This window comes from Uloborus diversus, chromosome 5 (genome assembly GCF_026930045.1).
Source record: "Uloborus diversus isolate 005 chromosome 5, Udiv.v.3.1, whole genome shotgun sequence".
In the NCBI taxonomy this organism is placed as follows: domain Eukaryota; kingdom Metazoa; phylum Arthropoda; class Arachnida; order Araneae; family Uloboridae; genus Uloborus; species Uloborus diversus.
This window is the reverse complement of record NC_072735.1, coordinates 118,545,912-118,565,463: the sequence shown is the minus strand read 5'-3', so window position 1 is coordinate 118,565,463 and position 19,552 is coordinate 118,545,912. Positions and strand designations below refer to the sequence as shown.

Genomic DNA, 19,552 nt, shown 5'->3' with positions numbered 1-19,552 from the left:
AAGTTTTCGAAGAACGCTCGAAATTGTAGTTTTTAGATCGTTATCGTAACAATTTCGGTTTTATTTCCTAGCTGGGTTCTTGAACTTCAAAATGAAAAGTTATTGTTGTATTATTTCAAACCTAATATTTATTTATTATCAATTTTTACAATCATTTGAAAAACCCACTTTGCCCTACCAGGGAGCCCAAAGTGGGTAAGATTAACTAATTGTGGTTTGATACATTTGCCAAGCAAATATTAAGTTATAAATGATTAAAATAGTTGACTAGCTATCTGCCATTATATAACAAAATGCGAAAAAACAGTTGTACTAATCCAATTTAAAGTCAAGCACATTTGTTTATAAAACATAAAGAAATAACTGATTAAATTAATAGACTAATTAATTGCCATCCTAAAAAAACTTTTTAAAGTTATACTTATCCTATTGAATTAGGAAACCTAAGTCAGCTCACGAGTCAAGAAATTATAAATAAATATATGATTAAATCCTATACCCGCTTTGCCTACTGCCCCTATATATACGAGCCGACGCATCAGCTTAAGATCAGCCTTTTTGGATCGGAGCGCGTGTTTGAGTGGTTGTCTTTTCTGGCGAGTAATCGTGTTTGGTGATTGTCCACTGCGAGCGATTATTAGTGGCACGTGAATTGTTTATTAAATAAAGTATTATTTTCTGCAAATTTGGTGAAACGCGAAACTTTACTGTGGTAGCCCAATCAGCGCAACAATGAAAAATCCGATCCAAAAAGGCTAAACTTAAGCTGATGCGTCGCCCTGTCTATATAGCGGCTCTAGCTTTGCCCAAAGGCGCGTTTCTTATTTCAATAGTTAAAACCTTAGATTTAAAAAAGAAACAAACGAAATGACTACCGTAGTATGTAGGTGGGTGGTGTCAGAATAACGTTATGTTATTCAAAATTAAAAATATAAGCTGGTCTTCGAATAATCACAAGTTACATTTTTTTTTTTTTAAAGCTTGATCGCGCTATGCCGCTTCACTGCTGCTTTGCTGGGGCTGATAAACACTCAGGGGAGTTCATGTAAACAAGACATACGTATGCATCGCACTTACACATTATGGGGGGGCATACGAAGGCCTACCCGCTTTGGGCTACCCTCCTCTATTTCTGGTAATTCAATTCACAAAAATGTGAAGTATTTGATGATAATATTAAAGTACAGTTGTGAGTGAAAAGATTTTCAGAAAAAAAAGAAGGAAAAAGACTAAAGACAATATCTGTAGCTCCGGGCCAGACTAACATAAATCCAAAATGGACTATTTTCCATATTGAGCCATAACAACGTAATTATTTTTAACCGACTTCAAAAAGGAGGCGGTTATCAGTTCATACCGTATGTATGTTTTTTTTTTTTTTTTTTTTTTTTTTTTTTTTTTTTTTTTGTCCACTCACAGCGTCTCACCTACTGAACCGATTTTGATGATTCTTTTTTTAATGGATAGGGGATGGCTCAACTTAGGTCCCATTACTTTGTTTGACCATATTTGTCCTTTAGAAAAAAGTTATGGGCAAAAAACAATAAGTTTCATGCAATTTCCCTATTAAATAATTAAATTTAAAACCCATTGTTATGAAAGTTTGGTGCCATTTGACAGTAACATTAATAGTAATTGTAATGATAATTTTGAATGAAGGCTTCTCTGAAGCAAGCATCAAGTTTCTTCAGGGGGACATTTCGATAATAATCGGGAATCTGGCGCTGTAGTCTCATTTTTGGAGTAAATAATTTTGTTTTGGTAACCTTGCTGATTTATAGTAACCCTACGTGAATTATCGAAATCTTCCCTTCTTCAGTGCTATTGCTCCATAGTGGGGGTCAACCTAACCTGGAAGCGAGGTGATGCAGTGATTAGGATCTGCTTAGCCTTCACAATGCTGCCATTAGGTTTGCCTCAACTACAGTAGTAATTTTTTTCTTTATCATCTATGCCAATAACAAATGATGGGGGCTAAGTAAGAAAATACAGAATTGCATCATGAGCAACTTAAATGCTGTGAATGTAAATTAGTTAGGAAAAACGTAATACTTAAATGGTTATAATTAAATTAACTACACATTAATTCCAAAGAGGAACAAAAATAAGTTTTTAGTGCCAATCGTTTCAAGTTTAACGCGTGTTTATAGTTTTTTTTTTTTTTTTTTTTTTTAGTATGGAGCATTTTTATGAAAAAAATAAGGTGAAGTATCGTGGTGGTAACTTCTTACTATTTCTGAAATACCTACATTTACACTAAAAAGAAAGAAATAAAAAAATTTTGGAAAAAAAATAGAACCGACTTCAAATTTGCTCTAAAAAGTGAAAAATAATTTTATTCTTTAAACACCATCGATAATGCTTTTAAACATAATTTTTGAAGTTGGCGCAAAAACGATAGATAAAATCATGCACAGCCATAACTCAACTACAACTATAAATTTAACCAGGCCCAGTTTCTTCACTATCACATAAAATATTCATTGATGACAACATATTTGAATAACGATATAAATGTTTCGTTCGTAACTTTGGATGCTTTTCTGAAAAAAATATGAACGAAGCATGGTTACACTGGATTTTATGTTTAGTTTTTGCGCCAACTTCAAAAATTATGTTTAAAAGCATTATCGATGGTGTTTAAAGAATAAAATTATTTTTCACTTTTTAGAGCAAATTTGAAGTCGGTTCTATTTTTTTTCCAAAATTTTTTTATTATTAAACATTATAGTTATTTATCAGCGCTATAAAAAGCCCTTTGTATACACCAGACATGCTTTTTACGCTCTCCTGCAAGGTAATGATTTGTGGCTTACGTTAGTCATGCTTTGAGGTACAGATACAGGTATAGGACAAAATAATAGGAACACTTGGGAAAAAATGAAAACATTTTATTAAAAAGAGGTTGGGCCACTCTTTGCCCGAATAACAGTTTGTATTCGACGTGGAACTGACAAATATAGATCTTGAATATAGTTCATTGGAATTCGCACTCGTTCCTCGTGCAAGACAGTTTCGAGTTCAGATAGAGTTCGTGGAGGAGGAAATCGCGCACGTACTTAGTTCTCTAAAAAAGCTCATTGAGATCAGGGGATAGGGGACACCACGTTAGATGTTCCACTTCATCTTCATGCTCATGTAACCATGTTTGAAGACCACGGTGTGCGTGAATAGGGGCGTTGTTATCTCGCAACACCGGATGTTCTCCTAGAAAGAGAGTCTGAAGATTAAAGTGATGATGATCAGCGAAAAAATTTCGATAATGTTCACCTGTGTTTCGCTCCCTTAGGACAATAAGCGGCCCTAATATACGGAAAGATATTGCTTCCCGCACCATCACAGAAACCCCTCCATGCTTCACGATAGGAACCAAGCAGTCAATATGATATGCTTCTGCAGGTGTTCGCCAGACGAACACACATCCGATATGGTCTGGAATGAAGTAAATGATGTCTCGTCAGACCATTCCCATTTCAGTTGTGTCCAGTTTAGGTGGTCTCTGCACCACTGTATTCTCTTCATAGCATTTTGCACCGAAACTAACGGTTTTGGAATAGCTACTTTGGCATGAATGTGCGCAGCATGCAAGTCCCGGTTGAATAATTTTCATTGTTACGGGGCTCTTAAGGTGGGTATTCATTTCGGACGCTATCTGCGGCAGTCTAGTCTTGAGTTTTCGGGAGAAAATCCTCTTTAATACTCGTCTATCCCAATCCTTCGACTTCGAGTTTCGCCCATTGTTGCGCTTCGCAGGAGACACCTCACCCAGATTTGTATATGCTCTCCTCATAATCCTTGATACGGTGGTCCTTGAAACACCCACAAGACTGGCTGTTCTGGGCACTTACGCTCCAGCAAGACGAGCTCCAATTATCATGCCTCTGTTTACGTTGGAGAGATCGGACATGAGCACGCTTTGCTAAATACAGAATTTTTCCGTGCAAGTCTCACACTGCCAAATGTTTTATTGACACCTATCACAGCCACTACGGGGAAAACTGTTGCAACGTGTGATTGTCATTTTTGGACGCTCGAAGAATTTTAACTGGACGTTCCTATTATTTTGTCCTATACCTGTATGTGTCATGTTTCTTTGAAATGAGAGACTTTCCACGTTGTAAAACAAGAAGACAAAATACAGTTGCAGGTAACTGGAACACCACCTACGAGTTTTTCCGGAAATTCTTTAGGAATCCGACGCCAGATCATGACTCCTCAATGCAACACAACTTGTCATTTAGAAAGATTAATGGTCGAATTTTTGGGGGAAACATCCCAGTGCAAAAACACTTCTCATAATCTTCTGATCTTGCTACATGTGTATTTCGGCTATGTACCTTATGAAAAAATTATTTAGGCTTTATGTTTATTCTGAAGATAAAATTCATAAGACAAATGGAAACAGTTTTTAACTGATTGCAATAAGTGAATATAGCTTGAAAAACTTGATTTTCGTAAGTTCCAGTGGCGGATACAAGGGGAGGGTCATGGGGCTCATGACCCACCCCCTAAACCGTCGACAATAGCATCCGACTACATTGTGTTCAAACACTGTAAAATGTAAACTATTTCAGTTGTCTTTTCAATTCATTAATAATTCTTGAAAGGCATTTCAGAAATTTCTTCTTTCATTGCTTATGAAATTAATTTGCATCGTTTCTGCCCATTAGGAACACTATTCCAGACCAATTTCGTGCTTTTTATTGATACCCAAGCATTTTAAGAAATTTTTCGTGGCCAGAACCGTAGGTTTGTTTGGGGGAGCGGGGTATTCTTTAGCATGCCTACCTCTATAAAATGATAGTTTGTATCCAGCCCTGGTGAGTTCGCCTACAAAAATAAGTAGATGTTAGATTGTCTTCATTTGAACCGGGCCTAATCAACACCACACTAGAGTGGTGTTGGCCAAATAGAGTTGGTGATTTTAACTTGAACCATTTTGATGTATCATAAAACATTTCAGTGTGACTTTCATGCCGATGGTTGTAATTAAAAAAAATTGAATGCTTCTGTTCAAACTTCTTTAATATTGTTCTTGTAATCATCGTTTTGCTAATTAAATACGACTTTGGTGAAATACACTGTTATAATCTTTTAAAAACGTTTTATTCAATGTACAATTCCTTTTTTTTTTCTAATTCAACAGGCAAAAGGTCATGCGCTGGGGAGTCTTTAGCTCAAATGGAAGTGTTTGTGTTTTTGGGATCAATTCTTCAGAATTTTTGTGTTCTTCCAGGAAATAGTGATCACGAACTGAGAATGGTGCCGAGGGACTAACCAGAAGTTTCACTTTATCATCAGAAAATGAAAACATCTGCTGTAAAATAGATTTTACAAATCTCTAATAATAAATAACATTTGCTTTAGAATACAGTCGGCTTTCTCTGAAACTCCATTTTCATACACTATATATCATATTCATTGTGTGCATTATGCATAAAGGAAAATTCACTAATCAAAGCGTAAATTTATTTTGATTAACAGTTTTTTCTATATGAAACTTACTTAAAACTCTTGTGCGAAATAGTTCTGGCAGAAACCAACCTCCCGCCCCTTCCCCTTTCCCAATATTTTTCTTCTGTAGGAACATGAATTCAGTAACCGACTTCTGCAAACTATTCTGACAGTGAAATTTACTGCTAACAGTGTGGATAGTTAGTAAAGCAAATATTGATTTCATAATTTAATACTTTAAGAACACTGCTTCTCCACTTTCATTTATCCACTATTCAAATTATTACGTCAAAATTTGATTTGGATGACTTCTATATGGGCTCGTTTCCAAAATTTTAAAACTTTTTTTTTCTGAAAAAGTGTGTGCTTAAAAGCATAGGATTTGACCATTTTCAAATAATTTTAAAAAGTTTAATATGTTTCAAAAAAATATTTAAATCGGTGCGCAGATTCAATTGTATTTTTTACGCTTCTGCGCATGACAACACAAGTGATGAAATGCCATTCACTGATGCCATTAGCGCAGAGCGCAGTATTTAATTCACTTCTTAATTATCATATCATAGAAACGCGGTATACAGCAAGCGTAAACATTCAGCGCGCCAGTGGAGTAGCGCGTCAAAGTTCATCACTTGTGAGTCATAAGACCGCGGCTTATTTGAAAAATCGGACATTAACAAAAAAAATAATTAAAAATTAAACGTTTTTAAAATAAAAAATTTTTTTTCGCTCCATGTTATTTTATTTATTTATTTATTATCTATTTATTTATTTATTAATTATTTACCTATTTATTTATTTATTTATTTATTTATTTATTTATTGCTCATTCTATTAACTTCAGTGGCTAAAAGTAGTACTTTTGACTGATGGATACAACTCCATTCTGCACACTGAATGCCTCATTCTATCCTGAAAAATATAGTCTGACAAATGAGAATATTCTCTCTACATTTTTTAATTGACTGCCCTGCTTACAATAGAAAGTTTATTCACATCAGAACTGAGAAGTGGCTCTTTACCAGTAAGAGTTCAAATACATTTTACCTATACAGCTGACGCTCAATTTTACGAACCTCTAATTTACGAACACTCACGATTTTATGAAATATTCGCCAGTCCCGAAAAATCTTCTATTGAAACAATGTATTTTTTAACTTTTTTTACGAACTGGAGATGACAAAAATCTCTCTTTTACGAACACGGCGTAGGCAAAATAACTCTTTCTTAATAGTTCCAGCACCTGGGACAGGAAATATCATAGAAGATGATTCTTTTTAACCCCCGACAAACAAAGGAAGGGGGTTATAAGTTTGACGTTATCTGTGTATCTGTGTGTATGTGTAGCTGCCTGTGGCACTCTAGCGTCTAAACGGATGGACCGATTTTGAAAAAAAAAAAAAATGTTCGAAAGGGGAGTTGATCGAGAGTGCTCTTAGCTAGGTTGCGTCTTTGGATGACATTAATTAACGAAGATATTAATTTAAAACCTCTAAAAGGTTTTTCGTGATTTTTGCAGTGAAAGCACATTTAAAAAATTTTAAATTTAATACAAAAAAAAAGATTTTTTTTCGCGTCGGATTGTAATGTGTTTGAACTTCCATGTTATTATACATAAAATTTGAATTATAACGTTTATTTTTTTTTTTTAAAGCAGATTCTGCTAAGCCTTTATTCACGCGATTGATCATCGAATTCATTGTTAACTCACAAGGAAATTAAACCATAGACTAAATTAAACGCAATGGTTTAAAATTTTTATTTGTTGCCAGTTTCTATATGTTAGCAACTAAAATAATTAAAATTGATTTTTAATAGTATAAGGCTTTTAAAAGGATTTTCAGTTTTCCCTCATGTTTCTACAGTTGCGACTCAGTCAGGTTTTTTTTATTATTATTATTTTTAATTTTATACAGCTTATTATTTCTGTAAAGCAATTAATTAGTTAAAAAGTGGTCAGCAGCCCTTGATCGTACGATCCAAATTTCTTGACGTCTCTGTTTAAATGCTTTTTTCATTTTGCGCACAACAAAACACGAAATACCCATTACCTATTGGTGTTAATAGAACTTGCCATGGAAATATGTCTGTCGTATGCAGTACGCAATACTGGGTGCTTTTCGATTTTACGAACTCTCGCTTTTATGAACTTTTTCCGTGGTTCAAAGAAATTCGAAAAATTGAGCATCAACTTTACTTTGCTTTATTGCGCGATGCAACCTGAAACCGATGAAACAAGGTGATGAGGAATTATAAACTTCTGATGATATTGAAAATTTGGATTGATTGCTAAGAAAGGGATTTCGCTACTCTGAAAGTGAATAACTGGAAGACTATGGTCAAGAAAATAGCGGCCTTGTAGAAAATTCTTGAGGCCATAACTTAGCCGGGGTTGTCATTCCACTGAAGAAGAAAAGTAAGTATAGAAAATTATAATTGTACCTGTTTAAAAAGCGGCAATTCATCGGCAAATGTTATTGTTATTGATTAGTTAATTTATAAAAACGTATTGGGGGGGGGGGGAGAAAGTCACCTTTACAGTACAGACAAACTACTTAAACATGCACTTTTATCTGCTTCTCTAGACTTTAACCGCTCTTCTACGCAACAAAACAGACTGCCCTGAAACCAGGGCTGCGGAGTCGGAAGGAAAATGGTCGACTCCGACCCCGACTCCTGGATTTTGAAACGCCCGACTCCTATGTTTAATGTATTTTTTCAACTCCCTCTCTCCCTTCTGGGGAAGGGGAAAAACCTCAAAAGAGAGATTGAAATATTAATTCATTTTTATAAAAATTTTGCATTTTGTTTTTTATTGTAAAACCAAGACGCACAACGTTAGAATTTCAATTTAAAAATCTTATTTTCCAATAGTTACGAGTTAAAAAGTGAGATGACTTAAAAATCCCTTTTAAAAAATTTGAAAAGGATTATCTGTAATTTGCTCCCTTTTAATGTACGAATAGATATTGATCAAATCGGGTGCTTTCAATTTGTGAAAGCTGTAATTTGAGAGAAAAAAAAGCTTTTTTTTTTCTAAATCCAAGTTCTTAAGAGGGGGCGGTTTGCCCCGGGTGACACCCATCTGGTAGGTGACACCCAAAGTTAATTTCAGAGTTTACAAAAAATATAAATATTTTAATTCTGTAAATTTTCGCGAATATATTTTAAATTATATTTCATCAATAAAATGTCAACGAAAATAAAGCACATATACGTCAGGAGCTAATTTTACACAAAATGCGGCGGTGTACAAATTTGTACGAATAGCTTTTACTGTACCTATATTTCTTCTTCGCTAAATTTTTAATTTAAATTTTATTGACTGCTTTAGAATTAACCTTAATATGAAGATTTTGAGATTAACTGCAATTATTGAGTGTTGTAATCAAGAAATCATTTACACTTATTTTGTTCCATACTTTTTAGCGAGAACGAAGCTTATAGAAATAGTCTTAATAAAGAAAAAAAACATTAGATTATTTCATCGAATCTTTTGGATTCGTGCTTTCGCGCCAGAATTTTTTGAATTTGTCGATCACCCTTAAACGTTTCAACCTTAGTTGCGGGCCTCAACTTACTAATTTGTTACATTTCTTTTACTATTTTGATACAGAAATCGACCAAAACACTATATTTCTATTTTTATTTGAAAGTGATTTCTTGAAAATGTTAAGCAACAAAACCGTTTGCTGACAAATGCTATTAGTTAAGTTAAAAAGCAAGCAAACTAGGGGACGGCTACAGAAAGTTCGGTAAGCACTCAAGCTGACTGATTGCCATAATAGAAGTTATTTTCTCATTAGTATCTTTTTATACATGTAATCGAACCAATTGGTAGTCAGTTTTTAAAAAGTGCAAGGAGAGTCAGTGAAAAGGAAAGAAAAAAAGAAGCCCGGAGTCGGAGTCGGCACATTTTCTAACGACTCAGACTCCAACTCCTTTACCCTAAATCAGTCCGACTCCGACTCCACAGCCCTGCCTGAAACATAATGGTGCCTTCTGGCGGCTGAGATAGAGAAACAATTTGTAGGGGTGATGAAACCATACGAGTAGTACATATGTGCTGCTCGAGAGTCTTTGTAATTCTCAAGATTAATGTTTGCTATATGTGTTATATACATTGCAACTTTCCTGCTTTAATTGAAATAAATAGTTGTTAGTGTAAATTTCTTCTGCCGAATCGAAAATGAAACTCATCCTCTCTAGGTCTTCTTTTTTCTTTTTACTTCCTTTTACAAAAAAGGAAGTATTGTAGTCGCGAAAAAAATTTCACTCAAAATTCGGCCTTTATTTCCATTTTGCTCTCCCCCGAGTTAATGTTGAGTTTTTTTTTTCAACCCGACGACACGCGGATAAGTGTCTAAGAACATATACACACTCGAAATATCCATTTTGACATTCCCCGAGTTAATTACAGCGAATTTTCTCGTGACGTCCGTATGTACGTATGTATGTGCGTGTGTATGTCGCATAATTCAAGAACGGTGCTTCCGAGAAAGTTGAAATTTGGTACGTAGACTCCTAGTAGGGTCCAGTTGTGCTCCTCCCTTTTAGGTTGCACTCGGATGTTCCGAAGGGGGTGTTTTACACCTTTTGGGGAGGGGAATCAATGTTAATTTCAATGCAAACTCAAGTGGTGCTATAATTTATGCAAACACTTGGCAATATATCGCCAAGTTTTTGGTCGCCAAGTTTTTTCGCCAACTTGGCGACAAATTTGGCAATTTTTTTTTAAGTCTGGTTTTCATTTGGCCATTGTTGGTAATATTTAGAGAGTTAACAATTGAATCACATTAAAATTGTCAATAATGGTGAAATAACTTTAAATTGGTGTAAAAGGAAGTCATGTGATGCACACATCAGCTCGTTTGTTTAATTATTATTACTTACTTTTAAAGGGCCATTCCACGGTAAACGGTAATTTTGTTTCGCACGTGAAGTCTCATATATTTTATTAAAAATAATATTTTAAAAGGGTAATAGATGATGAGAATTTTATTGCTTGACAAATTACAAATGAATGTGTGATTCTTTAAGCAAAAGATTTAGTCATTACTTTTGGAAATAAATTACTTTTTATTGAAATATATGAACCATCACTTGCGGGACAAAGTGACTACTTTTTCGTGACGTCCCAATACATATTTTTTTTTCGATGGTTTACACTATTCTTTCTGAACTAATCAGATATGTTTCCTTTACATTGGAACCTTTGCTTTCAAAATCCGCAATTTATTTTAACATTAATGTATCAGTAATGCAAAAAATATTAACTAATTCATATGCAAGTTATAAGAGGTTGGCTTTGGATGTCCCGCACGTGACACATGCAAATAAATTGAATTTTAAGTAACAAAATTGTTTAATAAAAATATAACTGTATTAGGAGTATCTTTGTATCAAATGTAAAGATTAAAAATTTGCTTACCCCAGTTTAATTAAAATATGACAAAGTGTTAATGAAACTTAAGCGTCCTTTTGTCCCACGTGACGGTGGAAGGCATCTAAAATATTTTTTCCACACGGTAAGTTGAAATATTCTTTTGATTTATAATTTGAGAGAACACCTGTTCACGCTTTTGCCAAATGTGTCGTTTAAAGTTGTGTATCTCCATATTTTCAAAATGGGTACTTGTTTGCTAAATGGTTATCACATTTAGTTATACGTTGGCTCTCTGTTTAACGACGCTCTATTTAACGACTTTCTCTATTTAACGACGGCTTTTCACGGTCCCAGATGGTCCACTACAGTGTTAAAAGCATTCTATTTAAGGACGCTTTCTACTTAAGGACGATTTTTTGTGGTCCCTTGAAAGTCGTTAAACAGAGAGCCAACTGTATTTCTAGGGTAAAGCGAAGCAAAGCACTTTTCGAAAGATAATTATCTAAAGGCTAATAGTAGTTGAACTCTAGTAATTTTTTTCATAGGGAAAAATTTTCAAACGGCATTATATTATATACGGCAAGACCTCGGAAAAAACTGTGCCAAACGTCCTATTGTATTCTGAATCTCCCCCAAGCTGCTGCTTTTCAGACTTTTAACAGCACACGATTGTCTGAATGCCTATTTGTACCGTTTTCACCTGACGGATTCTCCAACCTGTACTTTATGTAATTCTGGACAAGTCATGTATGCTGCTCATCTGGACGATTGCTCCGCACTAATTTTAATTGTGTTGCCGAGAGATAATGGAGACACCGTGACCTAATGACCTAATGGTCAGTTGACTCGAGAGAAATAATTATAATAATGCTTAGTATAATCATTTACATTGAGATACACCACTTTTACAATGAATGATACAAATATTACTAAATTTTAGAAAAGTTAAACTTAAAATTTCTCTTTACGCCACAATTTAGCATCTTTTCATGGTCTGTAACGTTTCAAAATTTATTTAACATTCAATTCAAAACATACATTTAAAACATAAACCAAAAGCACTGCAGCCTTTCTAGCAGTTCTTTTATTGTGTTTAGTTCAAAATATTTCAGTGTCATCACTACGGGGGTGAGAAGTGGGACCGCCCTGGGAGCCACCCTTGAGGGAGGGTGATACCTAATATATATTTCAAGTTCATAAAAAATATAAATACTTTACGTCTGAAATTATATCTTAATCCCCATTATATCTTAAATTTTGTTTCAGTACCAAGCTTCAACGGAAATAGAGCACAATATTTTTAGAATGTTACATATACATCTTTGGAAAAATTTGCATAAAATGCAGCCGCAACTAAGATTTGTTTTTTAATTTAAACTTAGATTGCACCACAATAATAAAAATGAATTCATTCTGAAAATAGTACAAACTTCTTTACATAAAACATTAAAGGGTTTTTCACTACAAACTTCCACCCCGGGGAACCACTGTTTATACAAAAGATGTTTCGTAATTTTTCTTAATGAGACTAAAACCTATCTGCGTCACCTGGCGTTGCACGATGTACGTCGAAAATAAAAGTTGTGTCTAGTGACGCATGTTCAACAGCAGGGCCCGACGGACACGACCCCCCTCCTCCCCCCGAAGCCCGAAATGTTTTGTACAATAAAACAGAAGTTTTTTCTTTTTTTTTTACAATGTCAGAAAAGGAAAATAACAAAGTTTTTTATTCTTAATTCTGTAACTATTAAACGAGTGAAAATTTGAAGAAATACAGAAAAAGCAGTTCTTGTTCTCATTAGCTGCAAAGCATACTTGAAATTTAGACCCTTAATTAGGACTTCCTGCCTTCTTTCCATATTCAATTCAGCCTCTTGCCCTCCTCCAGGAGCGTGCACAGAAATTTTGGGGCCCGTCACAAATGCCTTTTTTGGGGCTTCCTCCATATTTTTTACCAAAATTTTCAACCCTAGTTTTAAAAATATTGGGCCCCTTCAGGCTCGGGCCCGGGTCAACAGGTGTCCCTTCTCCACCCTGTGCACGCTTTTGCCCCCCTCCCCCTAAAACTCTTGTAAAACTTACACTGCGCCGATTTCGAGGCGGGGACTCCCCAAGGGCCGGGTCTCTAGTTTCCGATTAGGCTGGTATCTGGTTACCAAGATGTGCCAAATTCAGCTCCTTGATACATCCTTAGTAAAAAATGCAAAAATCATGATTCTCGTGTTTTTGTAGCATATCTTTCAAGATCAATTTTTGTGACTGATATGTTCCACATGTCTTGCCATTTATTAAATACCGAATTCAGTTCGGTATGGAATTGGAAGTTCTTTTGTTATTGCTTGATTTTATCTTACTTCTACTGCATACTGTTAATATCTTAAGCATAAGAAAAAAAAAACACTTACTCTACTCTATTTAATTTTCTGCACTACTTGTGATTGAAAAAAAAAGTTTGCTTTGAGAAACATTTCGTTGCATTTATTTTTAACTTAAAACGGGTGTGTCTTACAAAGTTATAATCATTTTGTAAGACTGCAATCAACTTCTGAAAAGTGCAAATAAAGTGCTTCAAATAATTTCAACTGTTCTAGTCTTTAAAAATTATTTAAGCTTTTGAAATTCCTTGAAAAGTTCTTCAATTTCGTCTCTTATCAAGAAAATTAAGTATGAATTGCCCAAATGGCCAGAATATTACTCTGTTTCTGAATCTCAACAATATTTCGTTTAAACCATTTTGTACATTATTCATACTGTAGGGCATTTGATAAAAAAAAAGGGGGGGGGATGTTGGGGAAGTGATCAAAAAGAAACTACACTAAAAGCCGATATAAGCAAATGACGGTGTGCTTCTCTTTTCTCCTCTCTCGTTTTTCCTCTCTGTAGATTAATGTCAACGATTTTGTCAAGAAAGCAATTTTTATTTTGATTGATCTTGATTTGCAAAAGAATGCATAACTTTTAAAAGACTTTGTTTACCTATTTTTATTCATATTTTTGTAGTCTCATTTACCCCATAAAAGGCCTCAAAATAAAGATTTTTATATCTATTTTTCAAAACATTTCCCGGGGGAGAAAACCCCCCGGACCCCTGAAATTATGGATGTTCTTCATCCGAGTTAAAGGGACACTCTTCTGTTATCCTTACCACTACAAAGTGAATAAAAAAAAATAATAAGGAATAAAAATAAAAATAACAACAGTCCAAACAGTGAATCATTAAAAATCGAGACAAAAAACATCTCATATGTTAATATTTTTATGCGTGTATTTGTGTCTATATGTGTGTATGTGTGTTAGGGAAATGTGCGAGTCCGGGCCCCTCCCGAAAAAAATTTCTGGATACGGCCTTGTTCAACAATGAGAATTAAATAAAAGAGAAAAGAAAAAGTGAAAAATTTCCCTTCAGCGTATAGAAAAGAGCAAGTTTATGACTTTAACTTAAAACCTCTAGTTTTGACCTCTATGGATTTTTTTTTTTTTTTGGAATTTAAAAAAAATGTAAATTTCTGAGCAGCAAATGACTTTTGCAGCAAAACAATTACAAATTATTATTGACAAACATTAGACATAATCTTGATTTGTATAAGGAGCACACTCACATTCAACCATTTTTATACACATAGATTTCAATTCCTCTTTTTTCCCCCTTTTTTTTTCCTAGAAAGAAACATATTTCTTAATCCCGGAAATATATTCAAACATTTATATCTTTATCAGTCTTTTTACTACCATTTTACAGATAAATTTGCTGCACTTCGTTCCGTAAGAAAACAAATGACAAAAACACAATTGTTGCCTTGCCCTATTTTATTTACAGAAGAAATGGGACATTTTGATAAATAAGTTTTGTAAAATCAAAGTACTCAAAATAACCGATTATTTAGAAAATAAAGTTTGAGTATTTTTCACATTCTAAGAAGTGTTCTTTGTTTCTTATAAAGTACCAAACTTGGATATTAAATTGAATTTTCCTATGGAAACTACGCTTATAGTATTATTTCTCACGTGTATCGTCATTTATTTGTTTAATAGAAATAGGAAATTACCACCAGGTCCATGGGGCTTACCAATTTTAGGTTACTATCCTTTCCTCCAAGATATGCCTTTCGTTAAATTTTCAGAACTGTCCCAAAGATATGGACGGATATTTAGTTTCCGCACCGTGGGCGGACAATTGGTTGTGGTTTTGAATGGTGCAAAAACTATCAAAGAAGTTTTCCTGAATCGGGCTGATGAGATCATTGGACGTCCTGTTGTGAATAACTTAATTTCATGGGCAACAAAAGGATATGGTAAGTGATATTTTTTCATATTTTTCCTGTAACGTTTTACTCGATCAATCAGTTAGTTGAGAGATTTTAATTTATGCGTGTAAATATTTTTGAATCGAGATATATGCCATAGTAGGTTAAATATATAGGTATATATGTAAAGGAGACCGGGGATAGAGTAGTGACACTTTTGTCAGTTTTGATATTACCGTAAGATTTGAACTGATGTGCAACATTTAATGCATAAGATCATTAGAGTAAATCTTGAGCAATATACGTAGGGGTATCAAAAAGTAAGGTAACAAGAGCTCTGACGGGTGTGCAAATTATCCGTATGAATAAAAAAATTCCTCTGAAGGTAACGGAAACAATCACAGCATTCATACGGTGTCGGTAGATGGAGCCGGTATGCCGGTAACATGACGAAATTTGAGTTAAAAGATGGCCGCCTTGACGGAAGCATGGTCCGCAATTGAAATACGAAGTGTGATACGGTTACTGTACCACGCTGGGTCGATTGCGAGAGGCAATTCGCCGTAAACGACCGGGACTGCTCACGACAGGCGTCCTGTTCTTGCACGACAATGCCCGACCGCATAAGGCCACAACTACGCGTGATTTGTTAGAGCGTTTTCGGTGGCAGATCTTGGACCACCCTCCTTAAAGTCCCGACCTTGCACCAAGTGATTTCCATCTCTTCGGACCGTTAAAGAAACACTTATTTGTATTTCAGAACTGATGCTGAGGTTCAGCAAGCCGTCTTGAAGAAGTTGCATAATCTTGATGCTGATTTCTTTCCGTGTCGGTTTCGATGGTTTGGTGTACCGATGGAACAAATGCTTCCATAAGCATGGTGACTATGTAGAGAAGTAATATGTACCTGTGCCTTTCGACATTGCATATATTTTTTTTAATTCCTGAATAAACGTTTTCTCTGATTGAGCTTGTTACCTTACTTTTTGATACCCCCTAGTATTTATAAAACAATGATCGACATTTCAAACCTTTTCCTGCCATAAAATGGAATTTCCGTAGCCTCTAAGTTTGTCTCAACTTGCCCCGTAGCGGCGATAGTAGTGACATGCTTTAGAAACATTGTGACACCCAAAGAATACGTATAAATACGTTGTAATATGTACAAATCATGTAAGAAGCTCAATTAAATGGGATATTTTAAGTTAAGAAGGAAAAAATTATTCATTTGTAATGATTTATCACAAAAAAGAACACCTTTATGTTTTCAATAACACTTTAAATGAAATGAAAGTTACCAATTAAACGAAATGAAAATTATTAAATAATTTCCTTATTATAAACCCTTTTTTAGAGACACATTAAAAAACTGTGTAAATCAGGAAAGATAAAAAGTAGACCAACATTAATTTTTGACCATATTAATCTTTGACTCGGTACAATGTGTAGGCCCATATCCTACAGATGTAGCTATTTTTATAATCACTCATTATCATCGCTTGTTTCAACATCCGGTGTGCAGTTAATGCAAATAAAATAAAGTTTCTTTTTTGGTACATTTGCCATGAGACCAGTTTTTAAGTGTCGCACATTGTACCCAGTCTTCTACGGAAGCAAACTAGACATAATCAAATTTTATCATCTTTAGAGCTATCCGAATCTTTCTTCTTCATTTCTTTTTAATAACGTTGGTGTAATTTTTTGTGAACTTTTTGGCATTTCCGTACAGTTTAAATTTTGCTTTTTCTTCTCCAGTTTGTTTCTAGCGTTCTCTTGCTTTTTGTTCTGCACGAATTTTCTCTTTAGATGCGATTGCCAGAATAACAGGTTCTAAAACATTTACGAGCGGAGTGCTTGCACTTTCGATTTCCAGCTTTAGGTGGCTGTCTTTTTTCTATAAAACGTACCGCTGTTACAATGTTTATGTCAACCGTCAGACTCGTTTAATTCAATGAGTTTTCTCACTTCTGAAGCCTGCTCTGCATTTTAGCTATCATTAATTAAATTTATTGCTGAAAACTGCTGGATTTGATAACAGCTTCATTTTTATTATTTTCACTATCATTTTGGTCATCAACGCTCTCATCTCTGATGTATAACGACCCGGGGCAAGTAGTGACACTGTCACAACGTGTCTCCTTGAATTTGTCAAAACTAGCCCCGTGTTACGCCATTTTGAACTTCACTGAATAATTTCCGGAATAGTATCACGATCAACAAGTGAAATGCATAGAATAACAGCTCGAAACATAGGTATTAAATAATTTCAAGAAAGTTTTCACAACTCGGTGCCCGAAGTGGCAATTTCAATTCCAACGCCGATCACAAAATTTACTTTTGCTGTATAAAACGCGATAAATATTTTTTTCTTGAAAACAGTCCAACGCTTTCACAAGACACTGAGACCATCAACCTGCTCCCTCAAATGACACAACATGTGTTGAAACCTATTGGCTCAGTCAGGAGGCTCAATGACACAACTTGTCCCTGGCACAACTAATCCCCGGTCTCCCCTATATTTTTTCAATTATTCTGTGGCATTTATTTCTCATTACTCGTTAACTTATATTTTGTGTATAGCATTTTATCTTCTTTTACCTTTTCTAGAAACAGTTTTGGAGAACAGAATAAAGGAAAATAAATAAATAAACTAAATCTTAAAATTTTTGTTGAAATTAATGCACACCATTAGAGAATTTTAAATTTTCAAATTGACAAGAAACTATGCAAAGCTCCCAGGGTTACATCAGCGCAGATCGTTCAACACACAGCTAAAGCTTGACCACGGAAAGATGGCGGCTGACCTTGAAGCGGAAACATCATTAGTATCATTTGTAACAGGTTGTTTGTTTTTCTTAGTAATAGATAGGACTAGCTGCATTGCCCGGCGTTGCATGGTCTACCTCAAAAATATACGTCTTATTCGGCGTTCCAAGCATTTTATATAATGATATAAATTTTCCCGTTTTCATTACGTTTCTTATTGCTTTTCCACTCCAATTAGTCAAAGCGGGAAGTTATGTAGCCTATAGCCTTCCTCAATAAATGGACTATTCAACACAGAATGAATTTTTCAGTTCGTACCAGTAGTCCCTGAGGTAGCGCGTTCTAACAAACAAACTCTTCAACTTCATATTAATAGTTAATGAATTAATTAATCATAAAATAAAAACAACTACACGTATTTTTTTTACTAATCATTTTTAGTATCGCTTAGGACTTCTATCAAGATCTGGTGAGATTTCGCTCGATTTTAAGGAACCTCGAGATTTACGTCATGGCTGACTCGAACCTGCACCCACTGGATCACGAAGCCGTGCTTTTAGGTCGAGCCATCGCTGATACGTCTTTCCGGCGTTCCAAGCATTTCCTATTATGATATACATTTTCCCATTTTCATAACATTTTTTACTGCTGCTCCACTCCTATTAGACATAGCATGATGTTATATAGCCTATAGCCTTCCTCAATAAATGGACTATTCAGCACAAAAAGAATTTTTCAATTCGAATCAGTAGTTTCTGGGAACAGCACGTTTAAACAAACTCTTTAGTTTTATATTATTAGTATAGATTAGTGAGGCTTACTGCTCAGCGCTTTATGACTGATTCTACCTATTACAAATTATAGAAATGATGTTTCCGCTTCAAGGGCATCCGCCATTTTCTCCGTGGCCAAGCTTTAAGAAATTGTGACTGACTTTCATCCACTGTTTAGCAGTTCTGTTGTGTGTTGAACTTTTCAAACTGATCGTTTTAACTCAGCTTGTCCGTTTGACGCTGCTCGCGAATTCAAATATACATTTCAACACAAAGTTTTTCACTTTTTCTTGATATACAAAAAGATTCGTTACACTTATGGTTAATGAATGCATAAGAATTCGCATTTTGTGATATTTTCTCCAAACGGATCAGGTCTCGATTTATTCTGTGACGACTTTTCAATATCTACCCGAAAGCATTGCAGCGGAGCAGAATGCTCGTGTTTGGTGTAAAAATAAAACAAAGTACCATTTTATAAAATTTGAGGACTAAATATTTGCTCCCTCAAATAAAAATTTTTGAATGAAGAGCGTTAGTAGGGTAACGGCACCAGCAACAGACATGGTTAAGACATCGCTCACAGGTTAACTCGATTTTCAGAGCCTTGAGTACTTTTAGACTAGCTTTTTAGACTTTTAAAACTATTTTTCTCTCATGCAACTACATCTCATCTAACCTTTGGCTGCTTCTGAATCCTCTGAATTAGTAAGTTCTATTTTTATATGCTCAATTTCGAAAAAAATGTCCGACCCACAGTAACAGACACCGAAATTTCTGATGAGTAACAGATAGGATGAAGAAAGGATAAATAATGGACAGAATTCATCTTTTCTCTTCAAAATGAGCAAAAGTTCTTTATTTTTAGACCTAAAACCTTATTAAATTCAAATGGACATGAAATACCGGTAGACCTCGTGATAGATATA

The 19,552-nt window shown here is 34.8% G+C and overlaps 2 protein-coding genes across 2 annotated transcripts in view; both read left to right on the top strand.

Moving 5' to 3' along the window:
* The window catches only part of LOC129222632 (cytochrome P450 18a1-like), a 36,991-nt gene extending 31,635 nt beyond the window's left edge, over window positions 1–5,356 (top strand). The window contains exon 6 of the mRNA XM_054857162.1: window positions 5,147–5,356. Coding sequence (XP_054713137.1) covers window positions 5,147–5,277 — 131 coding nt within the window. The 3' untranslated portion in view covers window positions 5,278–5,356. The remainder of the gene's footprint in view (window positions 1–5,146) is intronic.
* A 9,457-nt stretch (window positions 5,357–14,813) lies between these two features.
* The window catches only part of LOC129223095 (uncharacterized), a 61,173-nt gene continuing 56,434 nt past the window's right edge, over window positions 14,814–19,552 (top strand). The window contains 1 exon segment of the mRNA XM_054857662.1: window positions 14,814–15,132. Within this exon segment, the coding sequence (XP_054713637.1) occupies window positions 14,814–15,132 (319 nt within the window).